General features: G+C 43.1%; 1 protein-coding gene across 2 annotated transcripts in view; it reads right to left on the bottom strand.

Moving 5' to 3' along the window:
* The window catches only part of AGO2 (argonaute RISC catalytic component 2), a 124,112-nt gene that overhangs the window by 43,605 nt on the left and 62,746 nt on the right, over positions 1–17,761 (bottom strand). For both annotated transcript variants that reach the window (XM_058564992.1, XM_058564991.1), the window contains exon 3: positions 6,675–6,795. In XM_058564992.1, the coding sequence (XP_058420975.1) occupies positions 6,675–6,795 (121 nt within the window). The remainder of the gene's footprint in view (positions 1–6,674; positions 6,796–17,761) is intronic.

Below are 17,761 nucleotides of genomic sequence, written 5' to 3' on the forward strand. Positions count from 1 at the left end.
CCGCCTGGATGCCCTCCCTGCTCAGGCACCCAGCAAACTCCTACCCAGCTATCCTGTCCCAGGTCAAGCATTTGGACCACACCAGGCACCTGCATTCACTCACTCACTCACTCCCTCGCTCATTCAGCAAGCCTGTACTCAACTCCTGTCTGCTCATCCTCAGCTCCCAAGGAGCTCCTTCCCTCACGCACTTGCTACACCTCGTTCAAACATGACCAGAGCAGCAGTCAGACTGCCTGGAAGTCGCCTGCACATCTGTGCCCCGGTAGACGCATCCTTTTTATCTGCACCCAGGCATGCTGTAGCACAGGCCCATGCGCCCAACAGCACTTAGAGCACCGCCATGCCTGAGAGCCCCATACTGAACACGGCCCAAGGTCCATCCAAGGGAGGAGACCACAGTGAACAAGGAACAGATTCTTCAAGATGGATGGATTTCAAGTATCTAATAGCGAGTACAAGAAGCAAGCCACACAAGGACACCACAGTACAACTCCTTTTAGAACAAAACATGCATTAGGGACACACATTGCTGATAAAACCAACGAGCAAAGGGTCAATTTAACCTGAGTCATCAGGACAGTGTGTGGGAGAGGGGAGGAGGCAACGCAATGGGGGAGCACCGAGGCGGGTTCGGGGGTGGGAGGAGGGAACTTTTCGGCCTGGATGGTGGGTACACGGACATTTTTTTCATTACTGTTCTTTTCATATTTTTTTGTTTACTGTATTTCATAATAAAAATTTAAGTAAGTCATATCAAAGTAATAATAACTAAAGGCTAGCTTTTAACATAGTACTAATAAAGTGGCAGGCACTATGCAACTCACCCAATAACCTATCATTCCCGCCTCCCTCATGCCTGTGTTTACTTTCAGTTAGGGAAACTGAGGTCCAGAGAGGGTGAACGAGTTGCTGAGGTCACGCAGCAGTAAGAGGCGAGTGTCCACCTCCAACACTCTGATTCCAGAAAAGTACATGGAGCCTCGATGTGACCATGGCCTGTGGCTTGGCTGGGCGTGGGGAGGAGGGTCTCAGTGTGGACCAGCAGAGACCTGGCTCCAATGTCAGCAGGGAGAAGGTAGGTCCACCTGTTCAGAAATGGCATGCCAAGGACACGGCGAACAGGTGGGAGGTGGAACATCAATGGGAACCACCATGCTAACTTCCACATTACACACCAACCTCCACAGTAGGCACCTGAAGCCTAATCGCGTACAACTCTACCCAACAGCGTAAACCTAGCGTAACTAAAGAACAATTCTGTGAATTGGTAACTACTTAGATGCTTGTTAATGTCATCCTTCAAAAATGCCTCTACAGTCAAACTGAGGAGAGATTCAGAAGGGTGTATTTCCTTTAGCAAAAGATACTTATATTTTTAAATAGATTCTAGTCCAGCCTCCTCTTGGCCCCCATAAAAGGGGAACAGAAGAAATCCTAGGCTCTACAGTGTCCTCTGCCAGGCATAGTGTCTTGAGACGCTGACTGGTACACCTACCTAATAGCTTAGAGATAATGGAGATTTCAACTGAAACGTCACATCACATGGGCAGGGTGGCACTGGGCGTCAGCTGTGATACAAGCCTCAGAACAGTCCTCATGTCTGTCTGGGCTACTGGCCAGCAGAGTTGGTCCACAGACCAAGATGCTTCAGTCTCTGAACAGCCTAAAGCTCTTGGTCCCAATAACGCAGCATCCAAAGGCCACCCACTGGAGGTCCACAGGACGTGGTGGCTCCCAGCTCTGTAACCTCCTGTGGTCTCACCACGGGCAGGTGGCTCCATCAGGCTCCCTGTCTGTACATATGGGACAAGAGGGCAGCCCGCCTGCCTCACAGAGTGCGTGTGCCAGCCCAGGATGCCAGCACCCGTACGAAGCTGCCTGTGACACCAGAATGCTACAACTGCCACCTCCTCCACATGGACAACCAAAGTGTCAGCAAACGGCACCAGTCCAGGGCCTGGAAAGCGGAGAGACAGCTGTGAAATTCAATCTCACGGACAGACCACAGCCACACACTCAACACCCTTTGTTTGAAAGGCACCAGGGTGACAGAATTAGAACTGTAATGGGAAAAGCCCTGTTGTGGCGCCTACACAGCTAGGAAGCACAGGAAAGGAAAGCAGCCTGTAAAGAACATGAAGAAACTGTGTACGGAGTTAGGAGAGAACGCACAGAAAAGCAGCTGTGTTTCAATAGGGTTTTCTTGTCCAAAACGGCTGTTGTGCGGGACAAGGCCCCATACTCTGGCCGCCATCTGTTCCTAAGGAAGGAGTGACAGCGCTGGCAGGGCCATGGGGCCACTGCACTCGTCCAGACCCTGAGCAGGCCCTCCCCAGGGCCTGTAGCAAGACCCCGTGCCAGGACCACAGCTGCCAGGCCCCATGCCATGGGCCCTTTCCAGAAGGGGACATGCAGGTCACATCTTGTTTTAAATGTGCACAGGGAGCTGATATTGAAGGCCTTCTGTGACTTTGCACAGGAATGAATCTCTTCGAAAAGCAAATTGTTGCCCCTCCAAATTATCTTGGACAAAAACCACAGTCTTACTGGGAATTCAGTCACTCCTGGCAGGTGAAACCAGCAGGTACAGCAAGTGGCTGCTGTTAGGTGTAAGCAACACTTGCTGAGCGCCTCTGACCCGGGCCGGCTGGGTTCAAGGCATCTTGACAAATGCTGCGCTTCACTGGAAGGACCCTCAGCCCCAAAAGGCAGAAGGATGGTCCCAAAGAAGAGCAGATAAGGCTGAGCAGACCCTTTACCTGTGTGCCACCCAAGGAGGGGACCCCAGGGATAGCTCCTTGCCCCCTATCACCTCTGCCCTCCCCTCAAACCTCCTGACCCTCCAAGTGCAGAAACTCCACTGCCCTGCTCAGAAGCCCTGACATCTCTCATTTTAGGCCAGCAGTCACCAGCTGGGCGCTTGTGGCCCCAGCACACCCGATCTGGGACACGGGGTGAATAGGCAGGAGCGCTGTGCAGCGAATATTGTGCAATTGGTGTTCTCCACAGTGAATGCCTTCCACGCAGGGTCTGTTAAGGATTCAAGTTGTGCATCTGGCCTAACATGCCACTTCCTTCTAGGAAGGAGGCACTTACACCTTCTGTGAATAAACAGAGAGAGACTGTAGCTCCAGGAAGCTGCAGAGCTGACAAGGGGAGGCCCAGGGCCGATCCCAGTGCCAAAACAACAAATGAGACATATTACAATCCTGCAAATCATGTCATGTTACTGCTAAAGAGGACCAAAGAGTTAAGTCCAAAATTGCGAGCAACTTGTACAACTTCCTCAGTCTCCTATTCTGAAAAGTGAGGTATTCGCCTGGATCACAGGGTCTTTCAGCCCTAATGGAGTGGCTCTCTCCTTCCACACAAGGGCTGGAATTAAGGCAGATGGGTTAGTATTTCAGTAGGGAAGATTAAGAGTAGATGACAAAAGAGGCCAGCCCGGTGGCACAGAGGTTAAGTTCATGTACTCTGCTTCTGCAGCCCAAGGTTCACAGGTTCAAATCCCTGGTACAGACTTACACATCGCTTATCAAGCCATGCTGTGGCAGCATCCCACATATAAAGTAGAGGAAGATGGGCACGGATGTTAGCCCAGGGCCAATCTTCCTCAGCAAAAAGAGGAAAATTGGCAGCAGATGTTAGCTCAGGGCTAATCTTCATCACCAAAAAAGAAAAAAAAAAACCAAAAAAGAGTAGATAACAAGAGCTGCCTTCCTTGAGTAAGGTCATGGGACACAGGACACTTTCTGTGTGCAGGCCGGGCTGAGAGCCACCTGCAGCCCCCATCCAGCCACTGGCAGACATGGGGTTAACGGGACACTAAAGGATTTTCTCTCTTACCACAGAAGTGAGCATGATACAAAGAAAAGTACTTTCCAGAAAAAAGAGCAAATTTAAAAGAAACAGCAACAACAAAAGATGACACTTTGCTACAAGATGTGAATGTATGGGAACAGGAAAGGGTAACATCACATTAGCTATCAAACAGAAGAGATTAATTTCTGCATATCACGAATATTTGACAGAACCTTAAAAATGAGTGGAAGGGTTGGTCTGCAATCAGGAGACCCTACGCTAACCAAACACTGTGGCTTTGGGTAAGTTCTCTAAGCTCATCTGAAAAAAGGACAAGAATAGGTGGGATTAAATTTAAGAGACACTGAGTGGCCACTAGGTATTGGGCAGTAGGTATGAAGGGCTACTGTGGGCATGAAGGGCACCCCAGAGAAACGTGGGTGAGGATGACAGATACAGATCCCTTAGACTGGTAACAGTAACCACTAGTATCTGCTAAGTGTGTATATGTCCCAGGTGTTGTAATTAAGAACTTTAAACCCTGACAATTCAAAGTATGATTTGGGACCAGCAGCATGGACATCACCTGGGAGCTGGTTAGAAATGTAAATTCCCCAGAACCTGCATTTTAACAGAGGGACGAAGGCGGGAAGCACACTAAAAGTGGAGAAGCTCTTCTTGGGGTATATTCACTCATTTAGTTCTCACAAGGACCCTGGGAGGCAGTTTCTACACAATCTCCCCATTTTATAGGTGTAGCAGTTGAGGCTTGGCAAGGTCAAGTGGCTTACCCAAGGTCCCACCACGAGTAAACGCAAAGCAAGGACTGGAATCAGATCTATTTTTACCCTGGAGCCTGTGATAACTTCTACAACGACATGTTTCAAATTTGAATACCCTACTGACTCCTCCACCCCTTCTGAAGGAAAAATATTCCTATGCCCCTCCTAGTGTCTAATTATAAATATGTACAGACAAAACTGTGAATAAATTCCTCATGCGTTTTTCTTATACAACTTTAAACAAAAACAAATGTGCAAATTAAACACAAACTTTATAATCAATACATTTCAAATGCCCAGCAAGCTAATTTGCAAGGGGTGATCCTACTCAGCTGACAGGCGTATGGTCCCAGGATTCCCTCTAATTCGGAACATGGATGTCAATCACCCTGAACCCAGCAATACCCAGCGATGCCCCACTGTTATCTCTCAGAACCACCAAAAGACCAGTTGGTACAGAGCCCTTATCACCTTCCCTCAGCCCTAATGTACCCCACTCTTATCAGAACACGGCAACTCTGAGCCATACTGCCGTGCACTAAGATCACCCGGCCTGCTGGCCAGCCAACGGGCAAAAGGAGCTTAGCCATTTCAAGATTGCCATTAAAAAATCAGAGAAAGACAAATACTACATGATTTACATGTGGAATAGGAAAAAAAAAAAATAATAAACGAACAAACAAAACAAAACAAACACACAGATACAGAGAACAAACTGGTGGTTACCAGAGGGTAGGGGGCGGGGGGAGGCAAAATGGGTGAAGGGGGTCAACTGTATGGTGACAGACGGAAACTAGACTTTGGTGGTGAGGACGCTGTAGTGTATACAGAAGTCGAATTATAATATTGTGCACGCGAAACTTCTCATTAAAAAAAAGAAGAAGAAAAAGAAGAAAGGGGAATTGCAAACGGGAAGTCCGAAAATGCCTGACACATTCAAGACTCATGTAAATAGTGTGGTCAAGAAAGACTAATAAGACAAGGGAAGTTTTTGTCTTCCCCATCACCACTGGATTCCAGATGCAGAACTAAAATTAAAAGCCAAATCTAGATTCATCATATTATCTCTATTTGGTTACCATAACCCACATGAACACCTGAGTATTTAAAAATAAGTAATAATTTTCTTCTAAAGACGAAAATAAACAGGCCTAATTTAGATCTCTAAAAAAAAAAAATAATAATAATAATAGTAATAATAAAGATTATCATTAAAACGCAAAAGCAAAAAAACTGAATGCCTGTAGAGAACCTGCAGGTCACAAGAGAGCAGTGTGAGATCCTGTAAATGCTGATCTGTGTTGCTGCTCGGGGACCTGGGGGTTTAAGAAGCTATTGTGTAGGTCGTTCTCAAAAGGAATCTGCTTTTTTGTTCTCACTGGGATGGCTGTTAAATTACTAGGGTTTTGTTTTGTTTTAAGTCTTTAAGTGTAAAGATTATTTCTGAGCTGAGTCTCTGTTCTTCTTCTACTAAATAACACCCATCATCACCCTAGAGCAGCCCATTTGTCAAAAAATATGCCAAGAAGTAACAACTTCTAGGCAGAAATTTTATTAATTTTTAAATAAAGCCATGATAAGGATAAACACAACAAGAAAAGGAGATATTTTAATACAACCACTACTCCCAGGTTGACTAATTATGATTATTATTTCAGATGAATCACTGGCTACAGCAGGTATTAGCTTTGTTTTACTGCGATTGTCACATACACCTACACCTATATGAACATCCTTTTCCGTAGGTCTTTATAATCCCACCACATAATCCAGGCTCCTGTCTGGTGGTGGTGTGTGGCATGTGCGTGCGTGTATGCGTGCATCTTACATTTAAAAGTTTAGTGGTTTCAAGAAGTTCTCAACTCCTATCTCTGAACCTGGACAACTTAACCCTCTATCACTGAAAACCACAACACACGAAAAGTAGTTTTTTATGGATCTCAGGATGAAGCACATAGCTAATTAGCAGTTCTTTCCTCCTAGGTGAAATGATTTAGTATGTGACAAAAGGAATAATTAACTTTACAACATGTTTGAATTTTACTTCATTGCACATTGTTTAATCCAAACACATCTCTGTGAATTTACCTTATCCCTCCCAATTGGGAGGGGCATCGCTGTATAGAGATTCTTTCTTCCATCAAACACTGGTTTCCGATCCCCAAAGATCTGTGTTTTAAAGTGCTGGACCATATGTTCCACTATTTCCCTGAAACAAGACAGAGTTTGAGCAAAATGTCAATAAAATCAGAGAAATGGCATACGAGGACAACATTCTTCTGACATTGGTTTATAAGCAATTTTATAAGACCTGTGACTCCTTTTAGTAGCATGACTCTTAACTTTCTTCTATAAAGAATCAAACTAGAACCTTCAGTGGGTTTATGCTTGTTCATTGAGTCAAACATCAGAGAAGTTCCTCCATGCCAGGCACTGTGCATGCTACATACAGCAGGCAACAGATGCTTCCAGAACTTCCTGGAGGCACTGAAGAGAAGACTAGAATGGATGGGATTACTGTTCCCGAAGCTGTAGGATTAGATACCATGCACTTTGCTGTGTGACTTTGCAGGGCCACCGGTCCATGCACACAGTTATAATTCCCACCCCACTGACATCAGGTGCTGGCTCGGGCCCAGGCCTTGCTTTGGCTCCTGGAATGTCTGAGAATGTGACCTAAGCAGAGGCCTTCAGGGGATCTGTGTGATTGGCTTCACCTCCTGTGCTCCTATGATCCACTGTAAGAACGCACCCCGTGTACTGCTGCCCTTTCAGTCTGGGCTCCAGAACAAAGACCCTGAACTTGACTCAAAGCCTAAGTCCAGCCTGACCCAGCTGGGACAGTCTAGCCACAGCCCAATTGCCATGAGAACGAAACAGATATTTGTTGTTGTAAGCGTCTAAGATTTTGGTGCTGTTTGTTCCTCAGGCATTACAGCAACAGAATCTCAATGAACACAAAGAAACTGTTCTGCTGTGGTGCTCCGTAAGCCCCGGGTACACCTGGGGCCTCTTCTTGCCCCACTCGGCCTACCTCTCCACAGCTCAGCAGACAGGCACACAGAAACACGCTCTGCAAATGACCAGAGACAGCTCAACCATCCTGCTGGCGTCAAAGCTCAGGCAAGAGCAACGCTCACCCACCCATCCTCTCTGCATGTCTCTGCTCCAAGAGAGCCTCACTTAGCACATCTCTGTCAGCATTTAGGGATGTTTTTTGAGGCATTTCAATTCAATTCACCAAATATCTGACTCGTATACACAAGCGCCTAATAAAGTACAGATAGGACAAGCTGGGAGGCGTGCCTGGCCCTCAAAGGTCCTGGTAAGGGAAACATGCAAAAGGGATTGATAGCAAACAGACTGTTAGAGACTCAAAATCTCAGTCATTAACAGGAAACAGCAGCTCATGGGATTTGGTAAATTCTGATAGCAGGGAAAGAAGCAGGGGTGGGGCGGGGGAAGGACATCGGAAACACTGCCCCCAGGGGGTGAGATCTGAGCTCAGCTTTGCTCTAAGGGTCTTTCTCTGGAGCAGATTCTCCGTCATCTTTCAGGAAGCAAGAATCAGAAATTTATTCCATTCCTTTCCCAGAATATGAGGAAAGCTGGCCTAAAAAGGAGTTCCTCATTTGAACTGGCTTTACCCAGTAGAACTTCAACTGTGCTAGTCATAAGAGGTGAGTCTCTAGGGATCCAGCCAATCCTGCCCCAAACACCCACTGCCTGGGGAGTCCCTGGGGCAGACAGCGCCTCTTGGCAACATCTTTTATGATGGCTCCATCAAGAAAACACGAGGCCTCTGACACCAACTGGGAGATCACAGCCCAGGCAGTTATGAAGCCCCAAGGACAGCCTGTGCAGCTCCAACCTCCATCTCTGCCATTCCTGACCAGAGCCAGGGCGTACTCTCACCTGCATCTCCACACGCTACTCTGGGCCACCAAAGATATACTACTCCCCAAGCAAGCTTCAAGGCCCCATCTTCTCTGTCAACTCAAGGTCCAGATGGCTCCACTGGGAAGTTCCACCCACATTCAAAGAACAAATCATCCAACCAAACTCAAATATACTGTGAACAGAATTAAGAGGTCACATGCCCCAACTCATTTTATGAGGCCAGCAAAACTTATATCTCAAAACCCTACAAGGTGATCATGGGCCAATCTCACTTACAAACACAGATGCTGAAACAAAGTATTAACAAACGGCATCCAGCAACATGTTAAAAATAATACATTGCGTCAACATTGGGCAGATACCAAGAATGAACCTTCAGGTTTAACATGATAAAAGTAAACGATGTGAAACAGACTGTAAACTTAAAGTAAAAGCTAAAGCTATAAAACTTCTAGAAGAAAACATCAGAAAAAAATCTTTATGAACCTTGGAATCGACAAAGATTCCTTAGAATATAAACAGTATGAACCGTAAAAGAAAAAATTAATAAATTGGATTTCATCAAAATTAAAAACTTTTAGGGCCAGTCCAGTGGCATAGTGCTTAAGTTCACATATTCTGCTTTGGTGGCCCAGGGTTCGCTGGTTCAGATCCCGGGCGCAGACCTACGCACCACTTAGCAAGCCATGCTGTGGCAGGCGTCCCACATATAAAGTAGAGGAAGATGGGCACAGATGTTAGCTCACGGCCAATCCTCCTCACCAAAAAAAAAAAAAAAAGAAAAAAGAAAAATTAAAAACTTTTACTCTTTAAAAGATACTGTTATGAAAAGGAAAAGGCAAGCCACTGACTGGGAGACAATATTCAAAACACACACACATATATCTGACGAAGGACTTGCAGGCATAGTATATTAAAAAAAAAAAACAACTCTTACAACTCAGTACAACAAACAACCTAACTTTAAAAAATGGGTAAAAGATTTGAACAGACACATTGCAAAAGAAGATACACAAATGGCCAATAAGCACATGAAAAGATGCTCATCATTAGTCATCAGGGAAATGCTAATAAAACCACCAAGAGATACCACCACACACCCATGAGAATGGCTAAAATTACGACTGACCATACCCAGGGTTGGTGAAAGGGAACAGGGGGACGAGGACAATGAACTCGCACACATTGCTGCTGAGAATATAAAATGATACAACCACTTTGGAGAAAAACATTTTGGTCATTTCTTATAAAGATCAAGGTATGTTTACCATCTTGCAATATCTGATAATTACACAAGACAGATGAAAACACATAACCACATTAACACTTGTATGCAAATGTCTATAACAGTCTCAACCTGGAAACCACTCAAACGTCTATCAACTGTGAACAGACAAATGATGGTGTAACGTTACAATGGAATACTTGTATTCTATTGTACGAAGTACAGGCAACACAACGGTTGTGTCTTAAAAACATGCTCAGGGAAAGAACCCAGATACAAAGCAGTACATATTGCATGATTCTATTTATATGAAATTCTCTAACAGGCAGAAACTAATCTACCTTGACAGAGAGACTTCAGTGGGTGCCTCGGGGCAGGGGCTGGGGAGATTAACTGCAGAGGGGCAGGAAGGAGCTTTGGGGTCATCAGAATGCACTACACTCATCAGAATGCACTACTCATGTAACAGTTACATGAGTATATACATTTTTTAAAGCTCATATAACTGTATACCTAAAATGGATGCATTTTGTTGTATATAATTATCTCAATAAAGTTGACATTTTAAAAATCAAATGTAAAAAATTTTTAAATTATGATAATCTCAAAGACGTAGAAAAAAAGAATTTAATAAAATTCAACATCCGTTCACAATTTTTTTTTAAATTAGCAAACTAGGAACAGACAGAAAAGTCCTTAATCTGGTAGAGATTTCCCTCTGGGATTTGCAATAAAACAAAGATGCTGCTCTTGCCACTTCTGTTCAATGTTGGGCTGTAGGCCATGGTCACCACAATAGAGTAAAAAAAAAGGGAGAAGGATTGTAAAGAAGAAAAAATTGCCATTATTGGTGGACATTAGGACTGTATTTGTCGAAAACCCAGATGAACCTACAGAGAAACACTATAACTTTCATGAAGACCGAGTCCTTGCTTTTTTATCTGTGTAACTATAGGGCCCAGCACACAGTGGACACTCCACAAATATTTCTTGAACAAATGCACACATTCTTTCCCAGTACTAAGTCTTTGTTCATTCATTTGCTTGTTCATTCATTCATTCATTTTATGCTTTCAGGGGGAGAGGTAGGGGAAGGGAGGAGCTTGGGGATGAAGAGCCCAGAACAGCAAAATCAATCATCAAATAAACCTATTTCAGTGAAAAAGCCCCTGGAAACTCAGTCTCATGCAGAAATGGAATGTGGGAAAGGGCTGGAAAACCAAGTATACAGGTGTACCTGCTGCCCTATCCTCTCCACCTCTCTATAAAATTAAGATTCCCCACAAAGCTTTAGTTTCTAGCAGTAAACATGGAGTTACATTTTTTCTTCTCCTATGAGACAATCTTGTGCCATTCTGAAACAAGTTTCTTCTAACAGCAGAGGAATTTCTAAGTGATTTGGCTATACAGGATGGTCATGTTTGGAAACAGATTTAAATTATTTTACTGTGTAACGCAACATAATATCAACAAATCACTTGCTACGTTTTCACGCATGTTTCCAGAATCAACGGCAACCCTGCACATTAACCTCCCCTTTCTCTTTCTCCCAGCTTCTAGAAGGAAAGCCCCACCCTCTACTGCTCCTCTCTATTGGAGAAGAGCAGCCAAACCACTGTGGTACTTCCTAAACGCAGTAGTGTAAGTAGGTTACAATGCAGAATGGATTTACCGAGTTAAATGTGTAGGGAATGAAGGATAGGGGACAACTAGTTCCAAGTGGCATACACAATCTTTTATTTGGGAGTTGGAAACACCATAAGATGTTAAAAAACAAAACAACCAACTAATATACCATATTCATGGACTGAAATATCCAATTCTCCCCAAACAAATCCATTCCTCCAATCCCAATAAAAATCCAGAGGGGTTTATTTTTATGTGATGTAATTTAATAAACTAATTCTAAAATGTATCTGGAAATATGAAGGACAAAGGCTAGCTAGTACACTCTTGAAGAGGAATAAGGTGGGCATATAAAAGCTACAGCGATAGATAGAGACAGTGTGGTGCTGCAGCAGGAATAGACAAGTAGACCTCAGAACAGAGAGCCCAGAAAAAGACCCATGATCACCCGGACATTTCATTTATGACAGAAGTAGCAGAAGAGAGAGAACAGAGCACACTTTTCAAAAACTTGTGCTGAGGCAACCAGGAACCTAGTATTCAAAGCAATAAAATGGAGCCCATGCCACTTGAAATGTTTGTCTATACTAATGCTTATTATCCTAAATTGAATCCAACTGTTGGCATGATGACTCCATTCACATATCAGACTGTGGGCTCTTCGGAGGCAGGAGTCACATCTTACCCAGGAACACCCAGCAGAGTTTAGCACACAGCTGGGGCTCAGTAAATATCTGTTGAAAGAAGGAAGCTGTTCAATCACTACAGCTAGGAATCACCCTGATGGAAGACAAAGCGATCCTGCTCAGGTGACCAGTTGTACACAACCCTGGCCACCACAGACTGAAAGAAAGCATCCCCCATTATGCACGTACTGCTCCTGTGCCTCGATGGCCCACTTTCATGGGAATGAAGGTGCTATCATCTTCTATCATCTTGTGCAAAACATAAATAGGGATCATACTGCTTAATTTCTATGACAAGATGGCAACTAATTCTAAAACATGGAAGTCTCTTCCTTCCATTAACAGAGACCAACTCCTCGTGACTGTCTAGCGAATGACCCACCTACCTTCTCCCCTCCCTCCCTCTTCCCTTCCCCCCTTCCTCTCTCTCTCTCCGTTTTAACTGTAGTAAAATAAATAACATAGAATTAGCCATTTCGATCATTTTTACATATACAGTTCAGTGGCATCAAGTACATTCACACTGTTGTACAGCCATCACGCCATCCATCTCCAGAACTTCTTCTTATTCCCCAATGGAAGCTCCATACCCAATGAACACTAACTCCCTGTCCCCCTCCATCCAGCCCCAGGGACTTGACTAGCTGCTCCTCAGCAAGTGCTCAGAGATGTCTGGGAGGACACGTGGGGATGTGTTGTTCCTTGAGTCCCTGCATTTACTTCCTTCTTTATAGTAAGTCTGACCACAGGCGAGTAAGTTCCTGTACTGCAGCAGTTTGGCTTCCTGGACGAACATCTTTACTAAACGTAATTCTCAGGCTACACTCCTGACCGCACTCAAAAGCCAACAGCCCCGAAAGGCTATCGACACACATTCTACAGACCCATTATGTACTTGGGATCTTACAGAATGATCCACATATTAAAACGTAGAGTAGAGATGACAATGGCAAACATGTCAGCACTGACTATCTGCCAGGCACTTCCCAAGGAACAACTCATTCAGTCCTCACAGTAACCTAGGAGGTCGATACTATCTTCTCCACTTTACACATGAGGACGGAGAGGCACAAAGCCACACACTGGTAAGTGGTAGTGGCAAGATGCAAAACTGCCTTGTAGTAATCGGAACGTGTTTGCCAATCCAAAGAGGCTGACACACTCCCTAGCAGCTTGTTTGCCTTTTTGCCATAATTCTGGGAAGTTTTCTCTTTTAAAAAATGCATTCTTTTTAAAATTTCTAATTACAGAGGTTTTGCATTAATACATTCTCATTGTAAATTTCAAATACAGATAATTCTGAAAGCCTGTCTAGACTACCTCCTCATCTCAATACTCTTCTCAGAAGTAACCTTTTCATTTTTAAACGCACACATTTACATAAATAAGTAGGTACACAAAAAAGAAATACAGTGTACTATTATTTCTTAAACATATGGCATCAAACACATGGTTCTGGAGCTTACTATTTTCCCTCTATGTGTCTTTGAGACTTTTCCTTGTAAGTGTATACAAAGTGGCCATCAAGTCTAGAAATAGAGATGTTATTGTATCATGTACTGTAACGGTAATATTAATAAACCACTTACAACATAGTCGTCTGTTTCCAGACTTGGTGTTCATACTGTGAAGCCCCATTTAATTGTTGTTGACAGTTTCACAGTACTCCACAGTATGTTTATTTAACCATCCCTACTGGTTGACATATAGATGATTTTTTTTTCTTTCTTTCTTTTTTGCCATCACAATATTAGACATCCTTGTATATATCTCTTTGGGATAAAAAGGCTCAAGTAAATAAAATTAGAAATGAAAGAGGAGAAATTACAACGGATACCATGGAAATACAGAGGATTATAAGAGAATACTATGAGAAATTATATGCCAACAAATTGGACAATCTAGAAGAAATGGATAAATTCTTAGACTTATACAACCTCCCAAAATTGAACCAAGAAGAAATGGAGAATCTGAACAGACCAATAACAAGTAAAGAGATTGAAATAGTAATCAAAAAACCTCCCAAAAAATAAAAGTCCAGGACCAGATGGCTTCTCCAGTGAATTTTACCAAACATTCAAAGAAGATTTAATACCCATCCTCCTCAAACTATTCCAAAAAATAGAGGAAGATGGAACACTTCCTGAATCATTCTATGAGGCCAACATCACCCTGATACCAAAACCAGACAAAGACAATACAAAGAAAGAAAATTACAGGCCAATATCGCTGATGAACATTGATGCAAAAATCCTCAACAAAATATTGGCAAACCGAATACAACAATATATTAAAAAGATCATACACCATGATCAAGTGGGATTTAAACCAGAGACGCAGGGATGGTTCAACATCCGCAAATCAATCAACGTGATACATCACATCAACAAAACAAAGAATAAAAACCACATGATCGTCTCAATAGACGCAGAGAAGGCATTTGACAAGATACAACATCCATTTATGATAAAAACTCTCAGTAAAATGGGAATAGAAGGAAAGTACCTCAACATAATAAAGGCCATATATGACAAACCCACAGCTAACATCATACTCAACGGGGAAAGACTGAAAGCCATTCCTCTGAGAACAGGAACGAGGCAGGGCTGCCCACTCTCACCACTCCTGTTCAACATAGTACTGGAGGTTTTGGCCAGAGCAATTAGGCAAGAAAAAGGAATAAAAGGAATCCAAATAGGTAACGAAGAAGTGAAACTCTCACTATTTGCAGATGACATGATTGTATATATAGAAAACCCTAAAGAATCTGTTGGAAAACTGTTAGAAACAATCAACAACTACAGCAAAGTTGCAGGGTACAAAATCAATCTACAAAAATCAGTTGCATTTCTATATGCTAATAATGAACTAACAGAAAGAGAGCTCAAAAAGATAATACCATTTACAATTGCATCAAAAAGAATAAAATACCTAGGAATAAATCTTACCAAGGAGGTGAAGGACCTATACAATGAGAACTACAAGACATTATTGAGGGAAATCCACGATGACATAAAGAAATGGAAAGATATCCCATGCACGTGGATTGGAAGAATAAACATAGTTAAAATGTCTATATTACCTAAAGCAATCTACAGATTCAACGCAATCCCAATCAGAATCCCAATGACATTCTTCACAGAAATAGAAAAAAGAATACTAAAATTTATATGGGGCAACAAAAGACCCCGAATAGCTAAAGAAATCCTAAAGAAAAAGAACAAAGCAGGAGGCATCACAATTCCTGACTTCAAAACATACTACAAAGCAATAGTAATCAAAACAGCATGGTACTGGTACAAAAACAGACACACAGATCAATGGAACAGAATTGAAAGCCCAGAAATAAAACTACACATATACGGACAGCTAATTTTCGACAAAGGTGCTAAGAACATGCAATGGAGAAAGGAAAGTCTCTTCAATAAATGGTGTTGGGAAAACTGGACAGCCACATGCAAAAGAATGAAAGTGGACCATCTGCTATCGCCATTCACAAAAATTAACTCAAAATGGATCAAAGACCTGAAGGTGAGACCTGAAACTATAAAACTCATAAAAGAAAATATAGGCAACACACTATTTGACATTGGTTTTAAAGGAATCTTTTCGGTTGACATGCCTACCCAGACTAGGGAAACTAAAGAAAAAATAAACAAGTGGGACTTTATCAGATTAAAGAGCTTTTATAAGATAAATGAAACCAGAATCAAGATGAACAACCAACCAACCAGCTGGGAGAGAATATTTACAAAACATACATCTGACAAGGGGTTGATCTCCATAATATATAAAGAACTCACACAATTGAACAACAAAAAAACAAACAACCCGATCAAAAAATGGGCAGAGGAAATGAACAGACACTTCTCCAAGGAAGATATACAGATGGCCAATAGGCACATGAAAAGATGCTCAACATCACTAATCATCAGGGAAATGCAAATCAAAACAACACTAAGATACCACCTCACGCCCGTTAGAATGGCTATAATCACCAAGACAAAAAACAACAAATGTTGGAGAGGATGTGGAGAAACAGGAACCCTCGTACACAGCTGGTGGGAATGCAAATTGGTGCAGCCTCTATGGAAAACGGTATGGAGATTCCTCAAAGAATTAAAAATAGAGATGCCCTATGATCCAGCCATCCCACTACTGGGAATCTATCCAACGCACCTGAAATCAACAATCCAAAGAGGCTTATGCACCCCTATGTTCATTGCAGCATTATTCACCATAGCCAAGAAGTGGAAGCAACCTAAGTGTCCCTCGACTGACGACTGGATTAAGAAAATGTGGTATATATATACAATGGAATACTACTCAGCCATAAAAAAAGACAAAATCGTCCCATTTGCAACAACATGGATGGACCTGGAGCGTATTATGTTAAGTGAAATAAGCCAGAAAGAGAAAGACAAACACTGTATGATCTCACTCATATGTGGAATATAAACCAACACATGGACAGAGAAAACTGGACTGTGGTTACCCGGGCAGTGGGGGTGGGGGGTGGGGGGTGGGCACAAGGGGTGAAGGGAGTCATATATGGGGTGATGAACAAACAAAAATGTACAACCCAAAATTTCACAATGTTAGAAACCATTAAAACATCAATAAAAAAAAAACAAAAAACAAACAAACAAAAAAAACTCAGAAATAGAATTGGTGAGTGAAAGGGTATATATACTATTTTTATTTTAATATATACACCAAAACACCTTCTAAAAAGTCTGAACCAATGTACACTCCCTTCAGTGGACAGTGCCCAAAGTAAACACGCAGGCCGCAAATGACACAGTCACGCTGCACTGAGCCCCCACCCCCACCCCAGGCACAGAGCGACCACTTCTGCAGTGTTCTCCTGGGGCCACTTGATAGAGCTCAAGAGGAACAAGAAGGAAAGGGTGGTTGCAAGATAAGGAGCACACTTCTTCTTGTTGCCCTAGCTCATCCTGTGCTTCTGAGCAGAGTGCTGCTAATTTCGACCCACCGGCTAGGTTTCCTAGTGCTGGCGGCAAGGCCCACACGACCTAGACCAGCACTGGGCACTGGCTATTCTATGTCACCCTCTCTGTGCCCACAACAATACGGGAAGCATCCTGAGAAGAGGGACCTTGCCTTATACTGAATCCCTCCCACGCAGCCACTCAGCGAATGGTGATCGATTGTACTGTCAGAGATTGAGGGCACATTTGGCTACGACTCACAATGACTCATCGTTACCAATGTAGGTGGCATTTTTCTCTTGGCCTTGCACAAAGTCCCAGGGTTGAATTTATTAAACGTCTACCACGTGCACTGCACAAGGTTTTGGGAACTCAGAATTAAGACACTGCCTTTGCTTTAACAGACATTTCAGTGGAAGGAGAAATAGGTAAGGAGATGGGGTGTTAACGACTCTCTTGACAGAGCTGCTCCCAGGGGAGAGACCACAGCATGAACTTAGTGCTCTTCTTCTGCCTTCCTGTTCCACTCTGAGCTTCCCTCTACCTGCTGACTCTGAGCACTGCCAATCACTGTTTGACTCTCTCTTCCCCACTGGGGACAGGAACTGTGCCTACCTTGTCCCCTAGTGGTGCAGCACCTATCACACGAGCGGAGGTTTCATAAATGTTGGCTGGTTGGTAGCATGGTTGGAAGAGGGAGGGACTAAGTCAAAATGCTAGCACATGGGTTTTGCGAGCAAAAAAACTTTACTTCCAACATTTTTCTTTCCTATTTTGATTGACTAT

This window comes from Diceros bicornis, chromosome 21 (assembly GCF_020826845.1).
Source record: "Diceros bicornis minor isolate mBicDic1 chromosome 21, mDicBic1.mat.cur, whole genome shotgun sequence".
In the NCBI taxonomy this organism is placed as follows: Eukaryota; Metazoa; Chordata; class Mammalia; order Perissodactyla; family Rhinocerotidae; genus Diceros; species Diceros bicornis.